Below are 24,112 nucleotides of genomic sequence, written 5' to 3'. Positions count from 1 at the left end.
CAGGGGACCGTCAGGTGCTGGAATGGAACTGGGGGCCTCCCGCGTGCAAAGCCCGCGCTCCAACCCTCGGAGCCAGCTCTTGGGGGCTCTTACCACATACCATTTGCCCTTGAATTTTCTGCCTTCCAGATGGGTCCCCGCAAAGCCCCCGCGGGCAGCGGAGGGTGCCGGCTGGTACCTGTGAGCGAGCGCCTGTAGACGCCCTGCAGGATGGCGGCCAGGCGGAAGAAGGAGAAGGCCAGGTAGAAGTTCCAGCTCTCTACGGCGGGGATCCCCCTGTGCACGCAGTACATCCTGAGGAGCTGCTCCACGCTCGGGATCCCCAGCTGATGCAGGTCACAGTCACACAAACCTGGGCAACAGCCCTGCACAGTTGGCCCGTGGGCATTCCCTGGTGCCCACCACATCTCACGGCTGGAAATTTGCTTCACTGGTTCTAAGGCTTAGCCCGTTATTTCAACATCCTCAGACTATCTTTTTTTTTTTTTTTTGGTTTTTGGGTCACACCCGGCGATGCACAGGGGTTACTCCTGGCTCTGCACTAGGGAATTACTCCTGGCGATGCTCAGGGGACCATATGGGATGCCAGGGATCGAACCCGGGTTGGCCGAGTGCAAGGCAAACGCCCTACCCACTGTGCTATCGCTCCAGCCCCCGGACTGTCCTTTAAACCGTAAACTGTTGCTGGAGCACAGGGGGTGAGGGAGCTGTATTAGTTCTTTTTGGTTTTGGTTTTGTTTGGGTGTTTTGGACCATACTTGGGGGGTGCTCAGGGTTTCCTCCTGGCTTGACACTCAAGGATCACTTCCTGGCGGTGCTCAGGGGACCAGGAGGGATGCCAGAGATCAAACTCAGGTGGACTGCCTGTAAGCACCCTACCTGCTGTAATACCTATCGCTCCAGTCCCAGCCCCCCTTTCAAAAATTTTAAAACCTTGTATTTTTCAGCAGGTAGGTGCTTGCCTTGCACGTGGCCGGCCCAGGTTCAATCCCTGGCATCCCAGCACCTCCAGGAGTGATTTCTAAGTGCAGAGTCAGGAGTAATCCCTGTCACTGCTAGGTGTGGCCCCCAGAAAAACAAACAAAACCCTTGTATTTCAATTTACTATCTTGGGTTCTCTCCAGAGGAGCTGAGGGGGCCTGGGGCCAGGCCTGGAGACTCCGGGCTGGCCGGGCTGACGGTCACTGCGAGGCCCGAGGAAAAGGCTTAAGTCATTCTTTTTCATTTACAAAGTAAACACAGGGGGACGCGGGGTCTGTGCTCCCCACCCCGGCCGCGCTTTCATCGCCCACCGTGCTCCCACCCGCCCTCTGCCCAGCAGCAGCGCCCACCTTGCAGCAGGGGCAAGCCGGAGGGCAGGTAGTAGGCCAGGCAGCTGGAGGCCACGTCCACCAGGGGGTCGCCCAAGGTGGACAGTTCCCAGTCGACGACGGCCAGTACCTCGGGCTTCTCGGGGTGGAAGAGCAGGTTGTCCAGCCTAGCGGGCAGCGGGAGGGAGAGGGAAACGGCTCTCAGGAAACCTGCCCTGCGCCCTTCTCTGCTGCCTGGCTGCCTCTCACGTGTCCCCCAGCTCTCTGGCGGGGCTCAGCCAAGGAGAACACAGACGGGGGAGCGGGTGGGGCAGACGGTCCTCTCTCGAGACTTGGGGATGGACTTTTGGTTTGTTTGGGGGTGTCTCTCCTGGCAGTACTCAGGGGTCACCCCTGGCTCTGCACTTAGGAATTACTTCTGGTGATGCTCAAAGTACCAGCTGGCCTGCCAGGGATCCAACCCGCGTTGGCCTCGTGCGAGAGAAGCGCCACAACCACAGAACTATTGCTCCAGCCTGAGGGGATGGTGTTAAACCAGGTCTGGAGGGGGGCCGAGGGAGAGTACAGGGGGGAAGGCACTTGCTTGTCTTAGATGGAGTGAGCCAGGGTTGATCTCCAGCACCCCACAGGGTCCCCTGATCCCCCCAGGAGTGATCTCTCAGTGCAGAGCCAGAAATAATCCCTGAAGACAGCCAAGTATGGCCCCCAAACTAAAATAAATCTGTCTGTCTCTCTCTCTCTTTCTCTCTTTCTCCACCCTCTCCCTCTCTCTCTCCCTCTACCTCTCTCTCTTTCTCTCTCTCTCTCTCTCTCTCTCACACACACACACACACACACGCACACAAACAGCTCAACTAAAACAGGTGTATGTGTAAATGCTTAGGCGCCGCTGCCACTGAAGGTGGGCGCTAACTCTTCACCCCTGAGTCGGTTTCCTTCTAACAGACCCAGCGCAGGCAGGAAAAGGTGCTGTGTGTGTGACTCAGGAGAAAAGCAGCCCCTCCGGGACTCACACCTCTGGAGCCCTGAGCTACTGGTCAAAGGTCAGCGATCTAGAAGATTCCATACTGGAAACCCCAGAGATGGAGAAGCCTGAGGAACCCAGAAGTTCAGGCCCCCGAGCCAGGCATGGGAGGGGCCTTCAGGAAATCCTCGCCCTCCCCCCAGGAGCACCCCCAAGCAGAGACGGCACCACGGGCTGAGAAGCGCCGGCTCTGCGTGCGGAACCCGGGCTTGGTCCCTGCCCCCGCCTGATCGTCCAGCACAGCTGGGAGAAGCCACGATCACTGCTGGCCGTGACCTGTCAAATGAGAGGCAACAAGCCCCCGGCTGCAGAACGGGGACGCAGTGGGCGGGAGCCAGGCAGCGGGGAGGGGTCTGCTGGGCTGGAGTGGGCGCTGGCAATGCCCCCCAGCCTAGGGGAGATGCCAGCCATGCTGAGGAGCCCCGCCCCCGGGCCAGGGCCAGGGAGAGTCTCTGTGAAAAGAATCATCCTTCACTCCCAGCTGCCGGCACCCCCGAGACGCGCCCCTCTCCCTTCCCGGAGGCTGCGCCCACCTGAAGTCCCCGTGCACCACCGTGGTGGCCTGCTGCCGGGGAATGTGACTCGGCAGCCACTCGATGAGCCGCTCCATGGCCGGGATGGGGCCGGTCTCCGAGGCGAGGTACTGCTTGGTCCAGGTCTGGACCTGGCGTGCGATGTAGTCCCCTAGGGAGACAGGGACAGAACACGCCCCTGTCTCAGGCCCGCAGGGCGCCCCGGGGAGAGAACTCTTCCTGGGCTCCAGGTCCCGGGGAAGCCACACGCGACTCTGAGGGGCTGCACCCATGTCATGTGGGCCTGGGTCCTGGCCCCACGGCCTCCGTCACTGTCAGAGATCCTAGGAGCTTCCCCATAGCCTCTGGTAAATCCGTTTTTGGATAAACAGTCGTGGAGCAAGGGCCTGGACTCAGACCAGATGCCTGAATTTCAACCCCTGGCTCCTGCCCTCTCTGTGCGCCCTCTGGCAGGTTACTCTGCCTCTCTGAGCCTTACTCTGCTCATCGATGAGAGGCCCCCATAGAGCTGCTGAAAAATAAAACAGAAAGCCCCTGGAACTGTTCCCAGCATGTACTCAGTCCGTGAATGTCTGATATTACTATTCAATTATAGCTCCCACAGCTGAGGCATTTGGCAAAGACACACCTGGAATGGCACAGAGGGAATTCTGGGGTCACTGGGCCACTGGCAGAGCCTTCACTGACTCAACCTCTCGGCCGCCAGCCCCTCAGCTGTACAAAGCGTGAAATGATTCCCGTATCCACAGACTGTCGTGAGAACGGAACAGAACCCGGGCCAGAAGGCCAGTACCGGAATTAAGGCGCTTGCCTTGCCCCTGCCAACTCTAGTCCAAATCCCGGCACCACGCATGGTCCTCCGGAGCACTGCCGGGGTCACTCCTGAACGGAGAGCCAGAGATGGCCCCTGAGCACCCTGGGGGAGGCCCAGCTCTCTCCCACCTAAAACAAAACCCAACGGGATGAAATCCACACACGACATGCTACACACAGAGCCCTCAAGGACGGCTGGGAATGGGCGTGGTCACTGCCACTGTTCCTGATACAATCACTAACACACGGGCCGGGACCCTCGCTCGACGCCTCGCCCGAATTCTCACTCCTCAGCTGGGAGGGGGAAATGGGCCCCAGAGACTAACGGGCTGGAAGCCAAGCACAGAGAGCACAGTGGCACGTGGGATCCACCCCACACCGGGGTGCCCGGCACCTCCCTCCAAAGGGCCACGGGGTGAAGACTCCAGCCTGTAGGAATCCAATCCCAAATGGATCGATTCAAATCCCCTTCTGTCTCCAAGAAGGGCAGGAAACAGAGAACAGCAGTGAAGGCGACCGTGAGGAAACACTCGTGACACACCCATTGCGTAAGTGAGGTGGTCTGGCTTTGAGGCCAGAGAGGTAGTCCAGGGTTTAGGGCACTTGCCTGGCATAAGGCCAGCCCTGTATTGACCCCCATCACTGCCCATGGTTCCCAAACACGCCCAGGGCATGCTGGGCACTGCTGGGGCCGGTCCCCAAACAACTCCCCAAAATAAGTCAGGAAAGTTCCTTTGAAAGAGGGGTGTGTGTTGGGGGCGGGGAGGGTGGTTCCCGGATTCTCTCATGAAATCCTAATTTGCTTTTTTTTTTTTTGGGGGGGGTCACACCTGGTGATGCACAGGGGTTACTCCTGGCTTTGCACTAAGGAATTACCCCTGGCCGTGCTCAGGGGACCATATGGGATGCTGGGATTTGAACCCGGGTCGGCCGCGTGCAAGGCAAACGCCCTACCCGCTGTGCTATCTCTCCAGCCCCTGAAATCCTAATTTGGAAAAACAATTTCACATTAAAAAGCAAGAAACACTCAGGGGACAACATTCTGGGAAACTTGACAGAATTCCTTGGCTGTGACAATGGTCCTAGTGCTGGGCCCCCATGACGGGACAGGGAAAGACAGTCCCTCACCGTGTTTCCCGTAGTCTTCCAGACCCGCGGCCTTGAGGTCCACGCTGTGGATCTGGCACAGGACTCGGATCATGGCGGTGTAGACGGCTTCCCTCTGGCTGCGCTGCAGGCCGGGCAGGGCGGGGTCCTTGTAGACGAGCCCCGGGCAGTACTCCATCACATAGAAGGGCGTGCCGATGACGCTGGGGACACAGACAAGGTGTGAGGTGGCCTGCAGAACATGGCAGCAGTCACTCAGGGTCTGTCGCTGTCCCCGCCTCCCCTCCCCCCTGCACTCCTTCCTAGCCACACCTGGAGCTGCCCAGGGCTTACCCCCGGCTCTGCTCTCAGGGGTTACTCCTGGTGGTGCTCCGGGCACCATTTGTGGTGCTGGGGATCAAACCAGGACAGGCCGCGTGCCAGGCAAGTGCCCTTCCCACTGTGCAATTGCTCTGGCCCCAGGCCCTGCTCTTTCTGAGTGTTTGTGTGTGTGTGTGTGTGTGTGTGTGTGTGTGTGTGTGTGTGTGTCGAGGGCCCGGGCCATCTCCTCTCTCCACTGCACACAGCTCAGAGGCCGACCGGAAGTTCCTCTTCCCAGCCCAACCCACACTCACAGCCCCGCTGTTCTCTCCCAGGCTGCCTCCCTCCTCCTCGGTTTCCTTGGAAAGGCCGCCCGAGCGGGCTTAAGCAGACTAACCAAGGGAAGCAGGTCGATCCGGGGAGACCCCACGGGTTAGGGACACGTGCTTTGTGTGTGTTGGACCTGGGTTTGATGCCCACCACCCAGCATCATCGGGGACAGCCTGGGTGGCCCTGAGCCCCACCAGGTGATTTTGGGGTTCCCCAGCAACGTGGGGCCTGAGTAGCAGGGTCCAGAATTTAAAAAAAAAAATCCCTGATAATATCAAATGCTAGAAAAAGTGAGTAATTAGGAGTCTCAGCTGTTAGTTTACAATAAAGCAGAAACTATACAAACCGAACAAGTCTGAGCGTCACCTGGAATCGGTGCAGAGGTCAAGGACTTTGGGGACGGGGACTCCAGTGCTGGAAAGGGCTTTCATTATCCTGTTAAAACAAGGTGGCTACACTGTGATTCTGAGAAATACCCAGAGACTCAAAAGTAGGCATCAAGGGGGCTGGAGAGATAGCACAGCGGGTAGGGCGTTTGCCTTGCACGCGGCCGACCCAGGTTCAAATCCCAGCATCCCATATGGTCCCCTGAGCACAGCCAGGGGTAATTCCTGAGTGAAAAGCCAGGAGTAACCCCTGTGCATCGCCAGGTGTGACCCAAAAAGCAAAAAAAAAAAAAAAAAAAAAAAAAAAAGTAGGCATCAAGTGCAAACACCAGACGGGACAAACCAGAAACCCACAAAGGTATAGCTCAAATATGAAGCAAACTAATAATTACTTTAAATGTAACAGGATATCGATTCAAAGACAAAATTATACTGGGTAGAAAAGCAAAACCAAACTGGATGGTGTCAGGAAACATACTTTAAATATAAAAACAAAAAAAATAAGCAGAAAAAGATAGAAAGGAAAGTGTCATGAAGCTGGTAAGCACAAGAAAGCTGGGAAAATTAGTATAATACCATAAAAAGGAGACCTTAAAGCCAAGAACTTACAACTTCTCCTATTTTCAAGAATTACAGGAACTAGAGGACAGCAGTAAATGAGACCACAAGGAAATAATCAAGACAAATCCATTAAGAAACTGACACATACTCTTTAAAAGTTCCTTCAAGCACATACGCTGCCTGAGCCCATGTGCTGCTTGTGCCCACATGGCCGAGCACATGCGGTTCCCGAGCACATGTATCGCCCGCATCTCCCCTCTTGAGATGTGAACTTTCATGCCTTCGTGTCTAGTGCTAGGGTGTGTGTAGAGCTCTCTTCACCCTTGGAGAAGCACGTGTTCTCTTTTATTTTTTTTTGCTTTTTTTTTTGAGGGGGGTCACACCCGGCGATGCTCAGGGCTGACTCCTGGCTCTGCACTCAGGAATCACTCCTGGCAGTGCTCAGGGGACCATATGGGATGCTGGGAATCGAACCTGGGTAGGCCACGTGCAATACCCACTGTGCTATCACTCCAGCCCCGCCCGCGTTCTCTCTTGAGCGCGTTATTCTTACTATTCCCTCTCCCACTTATCCCTTCCTCCTTCCCTTAAAAACCTCTAAATAAAATTTGATTACTTAAAAAAAAAAAAGTTCCTTTGACACAGTGATGGCACTTAACTTGCATGTGGCTGACCTGTTTCAATCTCTGGCACCTCATATGATCCCCCCCAAGCCCACCAGGAGTGATCCCTGAGCACAGAGAGGAAGTAAACCCCAACTACCACTAGGCATGGCCCCAAAACAAAAAAGGTCATTTGAAAGAGTGAAGGAGCGGATGAAAAAAATTACTTCAGCATTAAATCCTGATCAAGAAAAAGAACATCCAAGCAATAACAAAAAAACCGAAATAGGAAGTAGGTTTTCTCACTACTTCCTATTGGGGGAAATTTCAAAATGTTTCAACAAGTTACCTCGTTAGGAAGATAAGATAATCATGAATGTGGACTGTCTAATTAGCAACATTTCAAAAGGCATGAGTGGTGAAATATGGAAGTGGCTGTCTAGGAGAGCAGATTAAAATCTCAGTTTATGTAACTGATTCATGTTAAGAAAAAAAACACTAGGGACAATCAATCACAAAAAAAAACAGAATTTAAACTAGATTGGAAAAAAAAAACCCAAAATACACGAAGCAAAAATGATCAGAATTAAAAAGAGAAATGAACAAGTCCACAATCATAGAAGAATTGGTATCTCGGTAACAGAACTAAACCCCCCAAATCACTTTGATAAGATCAGAACACATATACCCGTTGGCTGGACCAGATGGACTTTTCTAGAATGCTTCATCCGTGAGGGCATGTGACACATTCTGTGAGTGAATCCCACGCTCAGGCCTCCCCCTGGCTCTCTGCTCAGGGAGCACTTCTGGCGCGGCTCGAGGGGTCAAACCTTGGCGGGCTGCATGCAGGCGGGTTCCCGAGCTGCTGGACTATTGCTCTGGCCCCTGCCAGCTTGTTTCTAGGGGTGGGGGCCACACCCTGCGGTGCTCAGGGATCACTCCTGGTGGGGGCTGGGGAACCACACAGGTTCCCAGGGGATTGAGCCTAGTTTGGCTGCACGCCAGGCAACCGCCCTCCCTGCTGGACCATCTCTCTGACCCGCAGGTGACAGCGCCTTACTGGCACTCCGTGGAGCTCCTTATCGTGCTGAGAGTCGGAGCACTGTGATGGAGCGCAGCGCGGATGGGCCAGGCCCCGAGGCTTTACCTGAACTCCCTCTCGACTGCGTGGGCAGACGACAGGAGTGTCCCGGGGGGCTTCTTCCTCAGAACCAGCTGCTGGCCGGTCAGCCCGACGTAGTAAGTGGGGTTGGACTGGCCGTGGTCAAACTGAAGAAGCTCCAGCGAACCTGCAGGTTTGGACGAGACACCTGCTCAGGAAGCCGGAGCGGCCCCGACAGCTTCACCTGGCTGTGGGCCCGTGGCGGGGACACCGGCAGCCCTGACCTGGGCTGCTCCTCCGTCTCCTGGGCAGCACCTGCCAGTTCAGGCCCAGGGGGCCTGAGCCCACAGCACTGACCTCGGTCACCCCCTCCCCCTGCAGGAGGCCAGGTCCTGGCCTCCTGCCAACTCCTGCCGGGCGAAGAAGACAAGCGTTTCAGCTCTGCTCATCCGCCACCACAGGCGCCGAGGGGATGCCTTAAGGCCGGGGGTGGGAGGTGCCCGAACATCCCTCATCCGTACTCAGCCAAGCCATGCCCGACATGCGTGACAGCTGACCGGGGCCTGAGGACGCCTCCTGCCTCCTGCCTCCATCCAGCCTGAGCCAGGGCCGCCTTTGGGACAGCGATGACCAGCCCCTCAAGGTGAACTCTAAGACTCTGACTAAAATGCTGCCATCCCACGCTTCCTCTCAAGACTGAACTTTGGACACATCTGCTCTGCTTGCGCAGAAGAGCAAGATGGCAGTGGGGTGTGCCGGAGCCTCAGGAGCTTGGCAGAGGCACCTCGCAGGCCCAGACGGCGGAGACGAGCAGAGCGAGAGTTCCAAACACAAAGACTCACCAGGGCGGCAGCAGCAGGCGAGACTGTGGCCAACGGAAAGCGGAAACTGCTTTTATTTATTTATTTTGCTTTTTGGGCCACACCCAGCGATGCACAGGGGTTACTCCTGGCCCTGCACTCAGGAATTTCTCCTGGTGGTGCTCGGGGGACCATATGGGATGCTGGGAATCGCACTGCTTTTAAAGGCCCCAGGTCCCCACTGCCCTGGGGATGGGAGGGGCCAAGGACGTTCATGTCACCTTCGCAAATGAGGCTGCGGGCTCAAGAAAATTAAAAACGGCTGGCAACGTAGGCTCAAAACATGGGGCGTGTGGGGACCGGAGCGATAGCACAGCAGGAAGGGAGTTTGCCTTGCTCGCAGCCGACCCAGGTGTGATCCCCGGCAGCCCATAGAGTCCCCTGAGCACTGCCAGGAGTAATTCCTGAGCGCAGAGCCAGGAGCAACCCCTGAGCATCGCTGGGTGTGACCCAAAAAGCTAAAGAAAAAAGGAAAAAAAGAAAAAATGGGGTGTGCATCTCTGCACGATGGAGGCCCGGGTCCCACAACACTGAGCGTGCTCAAAAATAACTCCAAAAAAGAAAAAAAAAAACATAAATGCGAGGGGCCAGAGTGATAGTACAGCAGGTAGGGCGCTTGCTTTGCACTCGGCCGACCGGGTTCGATCCCCAGCATCCCATAGGTCCCCTGAGCCCAAAGCACAGAGCCAGGCGGGATCCTAAAACCAACCCAAAAGCCCCATAAAGGAGAAACCCCAGAGAGATGCCCCGGCACGTTGTGGGGTCCCCGTTTCTCGCCTCTGGACGGCAGTTTGAGATCACCGCTGCCGCGTCACTCTCAGGAGGAAAGGGGGGCAAGGATGCTTGGGGGATCCATGAGGTCAGAGGGGGTGAGAGGTCAAAGGGCTGGAGCCCATGCTCTGCATTTGGGGGTGCAGGGTCTGAGCGCCAGCACCGCTAGGAACGCCCCAGCTCTGGGCTGACAGTAGTGGCCGGGCACTGCTCGGGTGGCCCCCAAAGAAAAACAAAACAAAAGGAGGCGAGGGCTCCGTCCCCAGCCAAACCGAGCGCCGCAGGGCCCCGTCCCCCCATCCCGCACCCCCGTCTCTGCAGTGAGCGTGAGCTAGTTTCACCCCAGACCAGAAATACCTGTGGCCCGGAGGCCCAGCCGGTCCCTGAGGTACTTCTCCAAGGACTCGGTCGGGATTCCCATGGTGTCTCTCACGGGACGTGTGTTCGGGACCACCCTTCTCAGCGCAAAACCCAACACAGCTTCCAGTTCCTTCACGGCGGCCTCCGGGTCCTGGACCTGGTTTCGAGGAGAACGTCACCCTTGCCTGCCCCCTCGGCCTCTGAGAGGGAAACACCCTGGGCCCGATTCCCTGGGCAGGCGCTTGGGGCCAGAACCCGAAGCCCACGGAGATGCCACAGAGTTGGTTGGTTCCCATAATTTCCGGCACTCCCATGGGTCCGCAGACCTGCTGTTCAGGTGCCCAGGAGACCCCGCGCTGGTGCCCTCACACCATGCCCAGGGCACCAGGGGGAAAGATGCCCTTGCACAGGGCACCCTGGGCAGCCGGGCCCAGAACAGTGCTGATGGTGTAGACGGTGCTGCAGGCCAGCCTCCATCCGCCCCAAGGCCACAGGCTGCTCGCCTCCTTGGGTACCACTTTTCTCAGCGTTACAGCAGGTGCCCCCTCCATCTGTGGGGCATTCACTCCAGGATCCCCAAGGATGCTGGACACCAGACCGTACTGACCCCTCTCCCTGCTGTCATCGCTTTCTACAGACACGCCTAATTCTTGAGTCGGCACGAGACTGGCACTGGGAACACGATACAGGCACGACAGTGGCATGGGCTCGCACCCCCTCTCTCCCGCGCCCCGTCTCTCCAAGTACCCTACAACATTCTCAGCGGCAGCAGGTGGGAAATGAAGCACACCTCCGGTAGGGGGCGCTGCCGTAAGGGTCACACCAGCGGCCAGTTACACAGAGGGCACAGTTTGTGTGAATAACGTAACGGGTGGGGGAGATGGTACGGAAAGGAAGGGGCTCACCTTGCATGCGGCCCACCCCGACTCAGTCCCTGGCACCCCATGGTCACCCAAGCACCCCGGGGGCACCTCTGCCAGAGCAGCCCCTGGGCACGGCCTATGCCCTGCGCCCAGAGTAAAAACAGACAAATAACTAAAAATAACCTATCAGGACAGCACAGAAAAAAACACGAAAGACAGTTGCAGCTCTGAGCGGACAAGGCCGGCCCGAAAACCCGCAGGAAACGGTGCCCGTTACCTGAATGGTGCGAATGCCCAGGCTGGCAGCTGCTCTGAGATTCGGCCCCAGGTCGTCGAGAAAGATGGACTCGGAGGGCTGCACGCCCAGCCGCGCCAGGCACCGCTCGTATATCCTGGGGTCTGGCTTACAGACGCCTTCCAGGCAGGACTCCACGACCTGGGGGAGGGGGCAGCAGGAGAGTCCCGGGTGGCATCTCTGTGTCGGCGTCTCTCACCCAGCATTTCCGGAAGCCCTCACCCATCCCCAGGAAACAACCTACTACAGTCAGAGCGGCCAGGCCCCACACCCTGCACTCTGACCTCACAAAACAGCCAAAGCCGACTCCCAAGTAAAGGACCGTCCATCTGCAAGGCCAAGGACGCACGCGAGGGCGCCTTCATTCACCTCAACGTATTCAGGGCTGGTGAGAACTAACTTTCAGCGCAAAGAGCGTCCTGAAGGAGGGCCGAAGAGGTAGTCCAGTGGGGAGGGCGCTTGCCTCGCACGCAGCCAACCTGGGTCCAATCCCTGGCACCAATACGGTTTCTCCAGCCCCACTCAGGAGTAAGCCCTGAGTGATGCCTCCAAATAAAAACATATATAATACAATAAATACTATTTTGGGGGGATCATACCCAGCATTGTCCAGGGGCAATGCCCAGAGGTTACTCCTAGCTCCGCACTCAGAAATTATTCCTGGCGGTGCTCAGGGGACCATATGGGATGCCGGGGATTGAACCCAGGTTGATTGCATGTAAGGTAAACTCCCTCCCCACTGTGCTATTACTTCAGCCCAATAAATACTATTTTTTAAATATCCTGAAGAAATCTTCTGCAGCGTAGCAGTGCTCAGAAGTTCTGGCAGCGGATTCACCCAGCACTGTTATTACTAATCATATTAAGAAGTTATTATTAATCCCAAGTAATAACTAAACCAGTGTTTGGCATAGGCGGGAAGGAGGCCATGCAGCTACACCCACTCCCATTGAGACACGCGTCTCACCGTTTCCTGCAAACTCATGACAGGACCTTAGCTCTTCCTCCGTTTCATTTTCTGTGTGCTGTGGGCACGGGAGCAAAGGGCTATCGAACCCACACCCATTTCATCCGGCCGAGAGTCAGCGGTATTCCTTTCTCTCTTTTTTTTTTTAATTGAATCACCATGAGATACAGTTACTAAACTTTCCTGTTTGAGTTTCAGTCAGACAATGATTGCACACCCATCCTTCCACCAGTGCACATTTTCCCCCACCGATGTCCCCTGCACCCCCCATCAGTGGTATTTTCCAAGCTCCCTTTCCACCTGTTCTGAACACAGTCACCTTGGTTGAGAGTCTGAGAAAACTGTCACTCACCCGAGTCGTGCTGAAAGGGAGGGTTTAACGTACCCTAATGCCCCCACAGAGACCCTGTTTCGATTGTCCCGGAGGCCGCGTGAAGCTTACCACATCAAACTGTTTCCGGTCCAGGGGTAAGAAGCTGCGCCCGTCGGGCAGGTAGAAGTTATTGCTCAGGACTGCGGTCTGCAGGCCCTTGGCCCGGATCCGAGCGATGGCCTCGGTCATCACTGGGAACTGCTTGGACACTCTCTCACTGGTCATCAGGGACAAAAATGAGTCCACGGGCACGGAGGTCTCTGACTGGGAAGGGGAGGACCGAGAAGAAGCGGCAGTTACGAAGGGAACAGCGCTGTGTGTTTGGTTTATGTCTTTGGGCCGCCGCCGGCGATGGTCAGGGCTGGCTCTGAGTTCGGGCATCACTCCTGGCGGGCTCGGGGGACCCAACAGGATGGCGACCACACCCGGGCTGGCTGCTTGCACAGCAGACCCCTACTGCCGTACTATGGCTGTCGCCCCAGGAGGGGCAGCTTTTACCAGGAGAAGAGCATCCTGCCACCTGCCGGAAGAGCCGGGGACTCTGACCCGCTGCCGAAAGGGACGGTCCCCCTTGCCCCTTGCACAGACTTGTGCAGTCACTTTGGCAGAAATGACAGCGTTACGATGATTCAGGAGTAGAGCTATTTATACCAATGTTCCAGTCAACTGCATTCTTTTCTTGTCTCCAGTTGTCAATTTTTTTTTACGTATCAAGATACCAGAAGGGGATATATTAAACCCTAAAAGTGCATTAAGAGCATTTAATTTAATTTTTAATGACCCAGAGGACATGAAATGATTTTATATTGCCTGAGCGTCACCACGAACTTCAGCTTCTGATCAATTTTTTTTTTCAACACGATCAGGGGGTTATAAAAACTCTTATCTGACCATGTTTCAAAATCTGCAGTGGTCCTTGCTCATGTACATACACATGTACACACACACACACACACACACACACACACATAGCTTAATGGAAACTCAATTTACAGAGCACAAAATTCAACGGCTTTTAAGTCACTAAGTTGTGCAACCAACACCAGCATCAATTTTATTTTGGGGAGGGGGCTTTTTGGGTCACACCCACTGATGCTCAGGGGTTACTCCCGGCTCTGCACGCAGGAATTCCTCCTGGTGGTGGTCAGGGGACCATATGGGCTGCTGGGGATCGAATCTGGGTCGGCCACGTGCAAGGCAGACACCCTACCCAATGTACTATCGCCCCGGCCCCAATACTAGCATCAACTTTAGAACATTGTTGTCATCCTGAAATGAAACCCCACACCATTAGCAGTCACTCCCCCTTCCTACCTGACCCTATTAGTCCCAGTCTTAGAAAAATCACTGACTTGCTGTTTCTGTGGATTTTTGATTAAGCCTGGACTTTTCTTAGAAATGGAAGTCGACAATATGTGGTCTGTTGTGTCTGGCTTCTGTCATTTGGCATCATGATTTCAAGGTTGACACAGACACAGCGTATATGTACAAGTACACACACATACATATGTATGCTTATGGAAACACACACACAACCTCAAACTTACTCAGAGCCCTTCTGTACTGAATGGCCATTACTGTCTTCCCTATGCAGCCACACCCATTCACCCGGAGAACTTTCTTCACTATGCAAGGCAAACCCCCTACCCACTGTGCTATCACTCTGGCACATTTTGCCTGTTTTTTTTTTTCTTTTTTTGGATCACACCCAGCAATGTTCAGGGGTTAATCCTGGCGGTGCTTGGGGGACCATATGGGATGCCGGGGATTGAACCCAGGTCGGCTGCGTGCAAGGCAAACAACCTCCCCACTGTACTATCACTCCGGGACCCTCCCCCCATTTTGCAGATTTTTTTTTTTATTGAATCACCATGTGGAAAGTTACAAAGTTCTCAGGCTTATGTCTCAGTTATACAATACTCAAACACCCATCCCTTCACCCGTGCCCATATTCCACTACCAAAGACCCCAGAATACCTCCCAACCCCGCCCCCCCACCCCCCATCCCCGCCTGCGTAACTGATAAATTTCACTTCATTTTCTCTTTACCTTGATTACATTCCATATCTCAACACAAAACTCACTATTGTTGGAGTTTTCCCCCAAGAAAGACAGCCCTACTGCCAATGAAGCATTTGATAATTAGTTTTCCATTGCTGAGACTGGAGAGATATGAAGTCCCGCTATTTCAAGTACATAGAATTTTTTTTTCATCCTTCCCGCGCCACCAAGTTCAAGCCTGCTTAATAAATAGTCCTCATACTATGGCTGACACCACGCCACCCGACGAGAAAAAAGGATATTTCCTGTCCTCAGCTGGCGTGGGGCTATGGCTTAGTTCACAGTCTAGAGACATGGCTACAAGCAGTTTCTGGAACCAAAAGTAGTCTCGTTGGCTTCCGGATTCTGGTTGATCAGCAGCAACGCGGCCGCACAAAAGTGTGGCCACCCGGGTTGAATCTTGGCGGAGCATGCGCTAGTATCAGCCCGAGACTGCCCAAGCGTCCCACTATTCCAAGTACATAATTTTTTTTCCCTCCCATTCCCACGCCTCTAAGTTCATGCCTGCTTAATAGACCTCATAATATGGTGAACGCCACACCACATTTCTCCCCGAAAAGGGAAAAGAACTGAGAAAGGAGGATATTTCCTCTCCTCGGCCAGTGTGGGGCTATGGCTTAGTTCACAGTCTAGAGAAATGGCTGCTACTTTGATTACCTTCCATATTTCAACAAAAAACTCGGTATTATTATTTGGAGTTTCCCCCCACGGTCAGACCTGCTAAAAAGGAACCGTTTCACAATGCTGACAATTAAGAGATATTAGGTTTTGGATTTTTGTATGAAGTCCAGGGGAAATTCTGCCAGTAATTGCATCACTGCAAGCTTTTACTTCCCTTTTGTGGTGCTCATATGATGGAGAAGCCTGGAGATAAAAACCCTGCCCCGCTGGTGCTGCATGGGCCAGTGGCTCCAATCACAGTCTGGAGGCATTTCTGGGAGCTGCTTGTGTCCAAAGTAGCTCAGTTGCCTCCGGGGTCCTGCTCATGCAGCAGCAGAAAGCACCGTACCTCCGTGGTGCTGTGCTTAAATATTGGCAAAGGGCGGGTCCGGCAATCCCGCCCCCTGGGATCTCCCGGGCGTCCCGCAGATAACTGCATTCTGTGTTCTAAAAACCGGCAATCGCCTCGATGCGCCCAATAAGGAAGGGTTGAGAGAGAAAAACCCTGCCCCGCTGGCGCCGCAAGGGCCAGTGGCTCCGATCACAGTCTGGAGGCATTTCTGGGAGCTGCTTGTGTCCAAAGTAGTTCAGCTGCCTCCAGGGTCGTGCTCGTGCAGCAGCAGAAAGGCCATTTTGCAGTTTGACCATCTCCATAGATATGCATGGCACCTACTACTCTGTGTGGGAAAAAAACTAGGAAATCCAAGTGTGTTTATCACTTACCATTTCTGAAAAACGCTTCCCAAATTCTTGCAGTAAATCCTCTGTGGATATCTCTCCTCTCATGAACTTCATCCAGGGTCCATTTTCACCACCTGCGACCAAGGCCTTCAGAACAGTTCCAGGAGGGACGCGATTCTGTGCTTCCCATTCTAGAGAAAGACAACATAGTAAATGAGGGCCATCCCTCAGGGGAATGTCCGCCTTGCAGTCTGTGGCACCACGGTGGTGTCAGGGCTTCAGAGAAGTCCCATTAGACACAAAATCTCCGCCTGAGGCCTCCAAGAGAGCATCTACAATATCCTGAGCATCTATGAGCATCGAGGGGGTACGATGCTTCGTGTCGGCTCTCTGCTGCCCACTCAGAGGGCTCTGTCATGGTGCTGTGGATCTCCCTCCCTGGCCTGGTATCCCACTGGCAAGCTTCTGCTTTGAAATAAAAATACCTTTATTGAGCTGGAACGATAGCACTGCGGGTAGGGCATTTGCCTTGCACACAACCGACCCAGGTTCAATTCCCAGCATCCCACATGGTCCCCTGAGCACCGCCAGGAATGATTCCTGAGTGTAAAGCCAGGAGTAACACTTGAGCATCACCGGGTGTGAACAAAAAATAAAATAAAAAAACCTTTATTATGCTTAGGGTAAATGACTGCCTGTACCTTTAAAATATTTCAGAGGGGGTAGGACAGCAGGAGGGCACATGCATTCCATGCAGCTGACCCAGGTTTGATCCCTGGCACCACATGTGGTTCCCCGAGACCTGCCAGGAGTGACTGCTGAGTGCAGAGCCAGGAGGAAGCCCTGAGCACCACTGGGTTTAGCCATAAAACCAAAAACAAATTTCTGAGGAAAGAAAGAAAGGAAGGGGCTGGAGTGATAGTAAAGCAAGTAAAGCATTTGCCTTGCACATGGCCGACCTGGGTTTGATCCCCGGTAACCCATATGGTCCCCCAGGACCACAGGAGTAATTCCTGAGTGTAGAGGCAGGAGGAACCCCTAAATATTGTTGGGTGTGGCCCCAAAACAAACAAATAAAAGAGAAAGACAGAGACAATGAGAGAGAGTGAAAAAGGAAAGGGAAGTAAAGAAAGGAAAAAGTAAAATTTCAGATAGTATAAAAAGGTAGATGTTGGGTTGGACTGGAGCAATACAACAGCAGGTAGGGCATTTGCCTTGCATGTGGCCGACCCGGACTGATTTCTCTACCCCTCTTGGAGAGCCTGGCAAGCTATCAAGAGTATCCCGCCTGCATGAAAGAGCCTGGCAAGCTACCCATGGCATATTCGATATGCCAAAAACAGTAACAAGAAGTCTCACAATGGAGACGTTACTGGTGCCGCTCAAGCAAATCGATGAGCAACAGGACGACAGTGCGACAGTGCTCCAGAGGTTGAGTTACTGGACCCCACCAGGAGTAATCCCTTAGCAACCAAGCCAAAAGTGCACTCAAATACCACTAAGTCTAGCCCCCTCAAAAAAACAAAAAAGTATAAGTACGGGGGCCAGAGAGATAGTGCAAGGACTAAGGAGCTAGCCTTGCACATACCCAACCCAGGATCAACCGACACAAGGCCCCGCCGGGAGTGACCCCTGGGTGCAGAGCGAGGGTGGCCCTGAGCACAGCGGAGTGTGGCACAGACAAGGCAAGAACGACGTGAACACACAGGCGGAGTGGGGCAGTGTCGTCAGCAGCAGAGTAAACAGAAACGGGGCTGTCAGGGCAGCAGAGTGCGAACACAGCTGGCACGGACTCAGGGGCAGCAGAGCCAACTGGGCGCTGCGGTGAGAGGCCCCGATACCGGGCAAAGGTTTTGGACTGGACCTAGGGGACAGCGTGGAGGGGGAGGCAAAATCCAGGGTGCCAGAGGCCGTGCAGGGAGTCAGGGGGGTGACAGGAGAGCCGAAGGACGGCCCTTTCCCCTGCCTGCGGGGTGGGAGGAGAATGTTCTGGCAAGAGGCAGAGGACTCCAGTAGAGCCATGGGAGAGCATCGGAGCCCCTGCGCTGGGCAAGACTGAGTTCTATTTTTTTTTTCTTTTTGGGTCACACCCAGCAATGCGCAGGGGTTACTGCTGGCTCTGCACTCAGGTATTACTCCTGGCGGTGCTCAGGGGACCATATGGGATGCTGGGAATCGAACCTGGGTCAGCCACGTGCAAGGCAAATGCCCTGCCCGCTGTGCTATTGCTCCAGCCCCAAGACTGAGTTCTTTTTTATTGTTGTTGCTTGCTTTTTTTTTTTGGTTTTGTTTTGTTTTTCATTTTTTGCTCTTTGGGTCATACTCTGTGATGCTCAGGGGTTACCCCTAGTTCTGCACTCAGGAATTACTCCTGGCATTGCTCAGGGGACCGTATGGGATGCCGGGGATTGACCTGGGGTTGGCCGAGTGCGAGGCAAATTCCTTCCCCGTTGAACTATCGCTCCAGCCCCAAGACTGAGTTCTGTCTAGCTTCCACCACTCTTTGGTTGGGTTTCTTTTTTTTTTTTTTGCTTTTTGGGTCACACCCAGCGATGCTCAGGGGTTACTCCTGGCTTTACACTCAGGAATTGCTCCTGGCGGTGCTTGGGGGACCATATGGGATGCCGGGGATCGAACCCGGGTTGGCCGCGTGCAAGGCAAACGCCCTACCCACTGTGCTATCACTCCGGCCCCTCTTTGGTTGGGTTTCTAACCCCTGGAGCCAAGACCAAGCCTCGGGAAGTGGGCTCAGCTGGGCGGGTGGAAGATTGAGACTGGGAGGAGCAGACGCGCACGGCGTCAGAAGCACCTCATAGAGGCAGGACGTGGAGGAGGGAAGGGCGAGATCCCAGGACGGGAAGACCCCAGAACGCTTCGGCGTTCGAGATGTCAGGTGGAGGGAAGGAAAGGGTCCCAACAGCGCTGCCGACAGCCCCTAGCGCAGCGAGGGTGTAGGAAGAACACGTCACCCGCTCACTGGGCTGCCCCACCGTCTAGAGGAAGGGCCCGGTTTCACCCCAGCTTGATGAAACTCGGGAATGAAGACTCAGGAGAAGTGGAATAAACTGCCCTAGACACTCACCCCCACCCCCGGTAGCTTGAACGTAGGCGGGAGAGCCAGGACGCTCCCCCCCTGCCCCCCACATCACCGCAGCCCGGGCTGCTCCCCGCTCACCTGCGGCCACTGTCCGGGGTGCCGGGATGAGCACCCCGCCCATGTCGAATATCACCGCCTTGTAGGGGCCGCCTGCTGAGTGCGTCCAGCGGCGGGGGCTGCGCTGCGGCCATCTCAGGAGCGCTGTCCTCACGGCCTGGCGGAGCGGCGCAGATTCCAGCAGTTTCTGGAGGCACATGCTGGGCCAAGGCTGCGGGGGAGAAGGCGCAGGGTCCAAGGCACCATCAGCCAGTCTGGGCGCAGCAGGGCCCACTGGGTACTACCCATCATCTCCCCCAAAACTGCCGCCAGCCCACCCTCCCTGAACGAAACTGAGTTTAGCTTCTCCCTAACCATCTTCCTAGCCATCTCCCTACTATCTCCCTACATCTCCCTAGCCAACTCCTTACCATCTCCCTGACCATCTCCCTGACCATCTCCCTGACCATCTCCCTACCATCTCCCTGACCATCTCCCTAGCCAACTCCTTACCATCTCCCTGACCATCTCCCTACCATCTCCCTACCCATCTCCCTACCATCTCCTTGACCATCTCCTTAACCATCTCCCTACCATCTCCCTACCATCTCCCTGACCATCTCCCTAACCATCTCCCTGATCATCTCCCTGACCATCTCCCTACCATCTCCCTGACCATCTCCCTACCATCTCCCTAACCATCTCCCTACCATCTCCCTAACCATCTCCCTATCATCTCCCTACCATCTCCCTACCATCTCCCTAACCATTTCCCTAACCATCTCCCTACCATCTCCCTACCATCTCCCTAACCATCTCCCTACCATCTCCTTAACCATCTCCCTATCATCTCCCTAACCATCTCCCTAACCATCTCCCTAACCATCTCCCTAACCATCTCCCTACCATCTCCCTACCATCTCCCTAACCATCTCCCTACCATCTCCCTAACCATCTCCCTACCATCTCCTTAACCATCTCCCTATCATCTCCCTACCATTTCCCTAACCAACTCCCTACCATCTTCCTACCATCTCCCTAACTCCCTACCATCTAACCATCTCCCTAACATCCCATGGCTCAAAAACCATCTCCCTAAAACCCCATGTACCCAGAAGTCACTCCTGACTCCCTGCAGGCCTGAGTGGTCTCCTGACTGGTGGGGCGAGGGAGACCAGGGCCAGCTCCTCCTTCTGAACATCTTCCTCTGTCTTTTCTCCCTCAAAGCCATCACTCGGCCCATGATCCTGGCCTCAGCTCTTCCTGAAGCCTCTCACTCTTCAGCCAGAGCCCACCTTCAAAGGCGCAAATCTAACCCCACTCAAACCCCACTCCAGGCCTCTAGCAGGGGCAGGGAGACCGCTCAGCTGTCAGGGCCACAAGCATTGCCAAAGCTGGAACCAAGTTCGAGCCCCCACCTGGGCAACACTGCCGTCATCCAGCATCACTGGGTGTGGGACTCACTCTCCCCCCCTCCCCCGGAGCCAAAAACTAAGGAAGCATAAAAAGGCCATGGCTGGGAATCTGCAGGACCATACTATGTGTGTCCCTCGTGTCCTTGGAATTTGATCAAATGGAGGGAAGTTTGGAATCAAATAGTTAGAAGGCTGCCAGGGCTGGAGCAATAGCACAGAGGGGAGGGCGTTTGCCTTGCAAATGCCATACCAGCTTGATCTCCGGCACCCCACAAGCACCATCGGGAGTGAGCCCTGAGTACAAAGTCAGGAGTTAGCTGAGCATGGCTGGGGACCTGCCCCCAACACTCCCCCCAAAAGAGGCTGTTTGGGGCTGGAGTGATAGCACAGCAGGTAGGGCGTTTGCCTTGCACGCAGCCAACCCGGGTTCTATCCCCAGCATCCCATATGGTCCCCCAAGCACTACCAGGAGCAATTCTTGAGTGCAGAGCCAGGAGTAACCCCTGAGCATCGCTGGTGTGACCCATTGACCCATAAAGCAAAAAAAAGCAACCAAAACAAAAACTGTTTAACATTTTAGTTTTTTTTTTTTTTTTTTTTTTTTGCTTTTTGGGTCACACCCAGCAATGCTCAGGGGTTACTCCTGGTTCTGCACTCAGGAATTACTCCTGGCAGTGCTCAGGGGACCATATGGGATGCCGGGGATTGAACCCGGGTCGGCCGCGTGCAAGGCAAACGCCCTACCCGCTGTGCTATCGCTCCGGCCCCTTAGTTTTGTTTTTGTTCCTAGGCCAATACCAAAGTCCAGAACAGAAAAGCAAAATCTACATATTGGCTCCTAAAAGCACCCACACATCACGTGTGGGACCTGGCAGAGAGGAAGCCTCGAGCCAGCAGGGCTGACTTCAGCCTCTCAGGAGTCCGGCCTCCAGCAAACGCCAGGGAAGAGGCTCTGGGCCCACAGCCGGCCTGCTGCTCCTTCCGGCCGGGGAGCCTGTCTCTAGCCACCTGTCGACCGCTTCAGAGCGGAAGCGTTCACACCTGCCTGCCCAGAGCAGAAGACTTCCCGCCTTCAGCGGTCAAGGGAACTGCCCTGCATTTTCAACTCAGAGCTCTGCTCGGCCTCCTCCGGAGGTTTTTTTCTCTCCTTTTCCCAAAGATTCCAGTAACCGACCCCCTTGCTTCTTTTCCCTTTTGCAGGAGTAGCTGGTCCTCACGTAGCAGTTCATGGTACCAAATGGGGTGCCGGGGATCGAACCTGGCCACGGAAGGCAAGCGCCCTCCCCGCTCCTGTAACTCCAAGCCCCTGAAGGCAAAGCCTTGCTAACTCATCTTTGTCTAACTCCCTCCCTGGGGCCGAGCAGCGTCTCGACACAGCAGGTGCTCAGTACCCTTCACTTCCTGTTTCAGGATTCTCAGGGTCCCACCCAGCAGGACTTGGGAATGGGGGACATGGGGTGTCGGGGCTTAGGGACTCCCACTGGAGCTCACTTCTCCCAGGCCCAGGAGGTGCTCGGTAGAAATAGGACCGGGGGGGGGGGGGGGCTGGAGCAATAGCACTGCGGGTAGGGCATTTGCCTTGCAAGCGGCCGATCCAGGTTCGATTCCCAGCATTCCATATGGTCCCCTGAGCACTGCCAGGAGTAATTCCTGAGTGCAGAACCAGGAGTAACCACTGAGCATCGCTGGGTGTGACCCAAAAAGAAAAGAAATAGGACTCAGAAGGTTAAATACGCTGACGGACCAGAAAATAGAAGCCGGTGGAGACAGATTTAGTAGCTGGCAGCCACAGAGAACAGCAGCACGCTGGCTTCCCAGCCCTCACAATAATGCCTCTGGCATGAGAGTCCAATGCCATTAGCTTCATCGGCTTTCACAGACAGGCCCACACGAGTGTCACCACTTCTAGGGAGGGTTCCTGGAGCCAGACTGCCTGGGTTCGGGTGGCCTCTGCCACTGAGCATGGGCTCCCGAGCAAGCTACTCCCTCCCTTAGCCTCCTACAGGCTCCCCCTCCGAAAGTGGAAATAATGACAGGCCCCGTCTCATAAAGTTGTTGCTATTACACGAGACAGCTTGTGAAACACTCAAGGGAGGACACGCACACCATTAAATGCTGCCTACGAAGGTAACACGAGGCAGGCACGAGGTCTCACGTGTTATATGCATATGCAAGGCGTGTACGGCATACACATTTTCACAGGAATCTGGGCTTTTTTAACAGGGTGTGAGTGGGGTGCCCAGCGGGGATTTGACAAAGTCTGGGGCATTTTTAGCTACCTACACTGGGGGAGACTTTCCACTGACGGGAAAGCTATTAAACACACTGCCAGAGCATGTGACGAAACACACACGCACTCGCTCTCCGAAGAATTACCAGAACCCAAAGTGTGGAGAGTATCAAGGGTGCAAAACTGCCACAACACTAGAGTATACAGAAACAAGAGGATGCTCAGAAGCTAGACCCTGGGTGCTGGGGAGCGTGCGGTGCGCCAGATCGAACCCCGGGCTTCCCGCTTGCAAAGCAGGAGCTCTGCCCTTTCGAGAAACGTCCCGGGCAGACCTCGCCCCGGACCCCTTCACAGAGCCGAGCACAGCGTAACTGAGCATCCACTCCCCCCGGGCCGCAAAGCAGGATTCGCTGAACCTGAGCGCACAGAGCGGCGCGGCGCGCGGGAGCGAGCTGTCAAACCCGACCCCAGGGGGCGGGCGCGCGCGCCGTCGGCCTCGCGGGAGGGAAACCGCGGCTGATGAGGTCAGAGCAGGCGACGTCGCACGCGGGCCAGGGCGAAAAACCCACCGACCCTCGCCCGAGATACCGACCCGGTCCTAGCACAGCCCCCGCAGTCCCTCCTCCTCCTCCTCCTTCGGCGCGGCGTGGCACCGCCTCCCGCCGCGCGCGGTCACGTGGCCGCCGCCCCGCCCCGTCAGGCCACGAGCGGTCACGTGGCCTCAGCCCCGCCCAATCATCGCGCGCGCCGCCTGCGCAGGCGTGACCCTGCGGGGTCAGCGACGGCGGCCGGGAGGCGGAAGTGGAGTTGTTGTGGCTGCGAGGGCTGCGCGAGGAGCAGCTGCTGCTGCTGCTGCTGAGGCGGCGGCGGCGGCGGCCGCGGTGCTGAGGCTGTGGCGGCGTTGCCGGCCCCGGGCCGCTCGGGCCCTCGGCTCGCCCCGCAGCCCCGCCTGAGCCCGCCGGGGCCCGCGCCGGCCAGCGCCTGCCCTATGAGCGTGTCACTGGTTGTCATCCGCCTGGAGGTCGCCGAGCACTCGCCCGTCCCCGCCGCTTTCGACTTCAGCGCCGCGGGTGAGCGCTCGGACCCGGCCCGGGGGTTCGGCCTCGGGGGAGGAGGGGGCGAGACCCGGGACCCGGCGCCGCCTCGGCCCCCGCCGGCGGGGCGTGTCGCTTGTTTCCCTGAAGGCCCCCCACCCCCCCGGGAAGGCGGGGGCCCGGTGTCTGGCGGGCGCGGCCCTTCTCGAACCGTCGGCTGGGCCGGGCCGGGCCCGGACTCTGCGCCCCGGAGCGGCACCGAGTAGCCTGGCCGCGGGGTGCCCCCCTCGCGGTGGGGGGGCTGTCGCTGCTGTGGCGACGACGCGCGGTTCCGGGGTCAG

The 24,112-nt window shown here is 55.8% G+C and overlaps 2 protein-coding genes across 4 annotated transcripts in view; one reads left to right on the top strand and one right to left on the bottom strand.

Annotated features, from left to right (window-relative positions):
- Positions 1-24,112, bottom strand: part of ACAD10 (acyl-CoA dehydrogenase family member 10) — a 259,705-nt gene that overhangs the window by 9,088 nt on the left and 226,505 nt on the right. The window contains exons 1-12 of one of the 3 annotated variants that reach the window (XM_055146610.1): positions 23,330-23,424; positions 19,135-19,324; positions 16,002-16,150; positions 12,627-12,821; positions 11,200-11,358; positions 10,057-10,216; positions 8,114-8,255; positions 5,784-5,852; positions 4,809-4,990; positions 2,868-3,018; positions 1,332-1,477; positions 179-352 (exon numbers count right to left, since the gene is read on the bottom strand). In XM_055146610.1, coding sequence (XP_055002585.1) covers positions 179-352; positions 1,332-1,477; positions 2,868-3,018; positions 4,809-4,990; positions 5,784-5,852; positions 8,114-8,255; positions 10,057-10,216; positions 11,200-11,358; positions 12,627-12,821; positions 16,002-16,150; positions 19,135-19,312 — 1,705 coding nt within the window. In that variant the 5' untranslated portion in view covers positions 19,313-19,324; positions 23,330-23,424. Of the gene's footprint in view, positions 1-178; positions 353-1,331; positions 1,478-2,867; positions 3,019-4,808; positions 4,991-5,783; positions 5,853-8,113; positions 8,256-10,056; positions 10,217-11,199; positions 11,359-12,626; positions 12,822-16,001; positions 16,151-19,134; positions 19,325-23,153; positions 23,310-23,329; positions 23,425-24,112 lie in introns of those variants that run through there. The other 2 variants (XM_055146611.1, XM_055146612.1) reach the window with 2 other exon arrangements.
- Positions 23,526-24,112, top strand: part of BRAP (BRCA1 associated protein) — a 34,741-nt gene continuing 34,154 nt past the window's right edge. The window contains exon 1 of the mRNA XM_055146613.1: positions 23,526-23,807. Coding sequence (XP_055002588.1) covers positions 23,726-23,807 — 82 coding nt within the window. The 5' untranslated portion in view covers positions 23,526-23,725. The remainder of the gene's footprint in view (positions 23,808-24,112) is intronic.

This window comes from Sorex araneus, chromosome 9, assembly GCF_027595985.1.
Source record: "Sorex araneus isolate mSorAra2 chromosome 9, mSorAra2.pri, whole genome shotgun sequence".
Lineage (NCBI taxonomy): Eukaryota > Metazoa > Chordata > Mammalia > Eulipotyphla > Soricidae > Sorex > Sorex araneus.
Note: the sequence above shows the minus strand (reverse complement) of the source record. Positions and strands in the feature narration are given on the sequence as shown.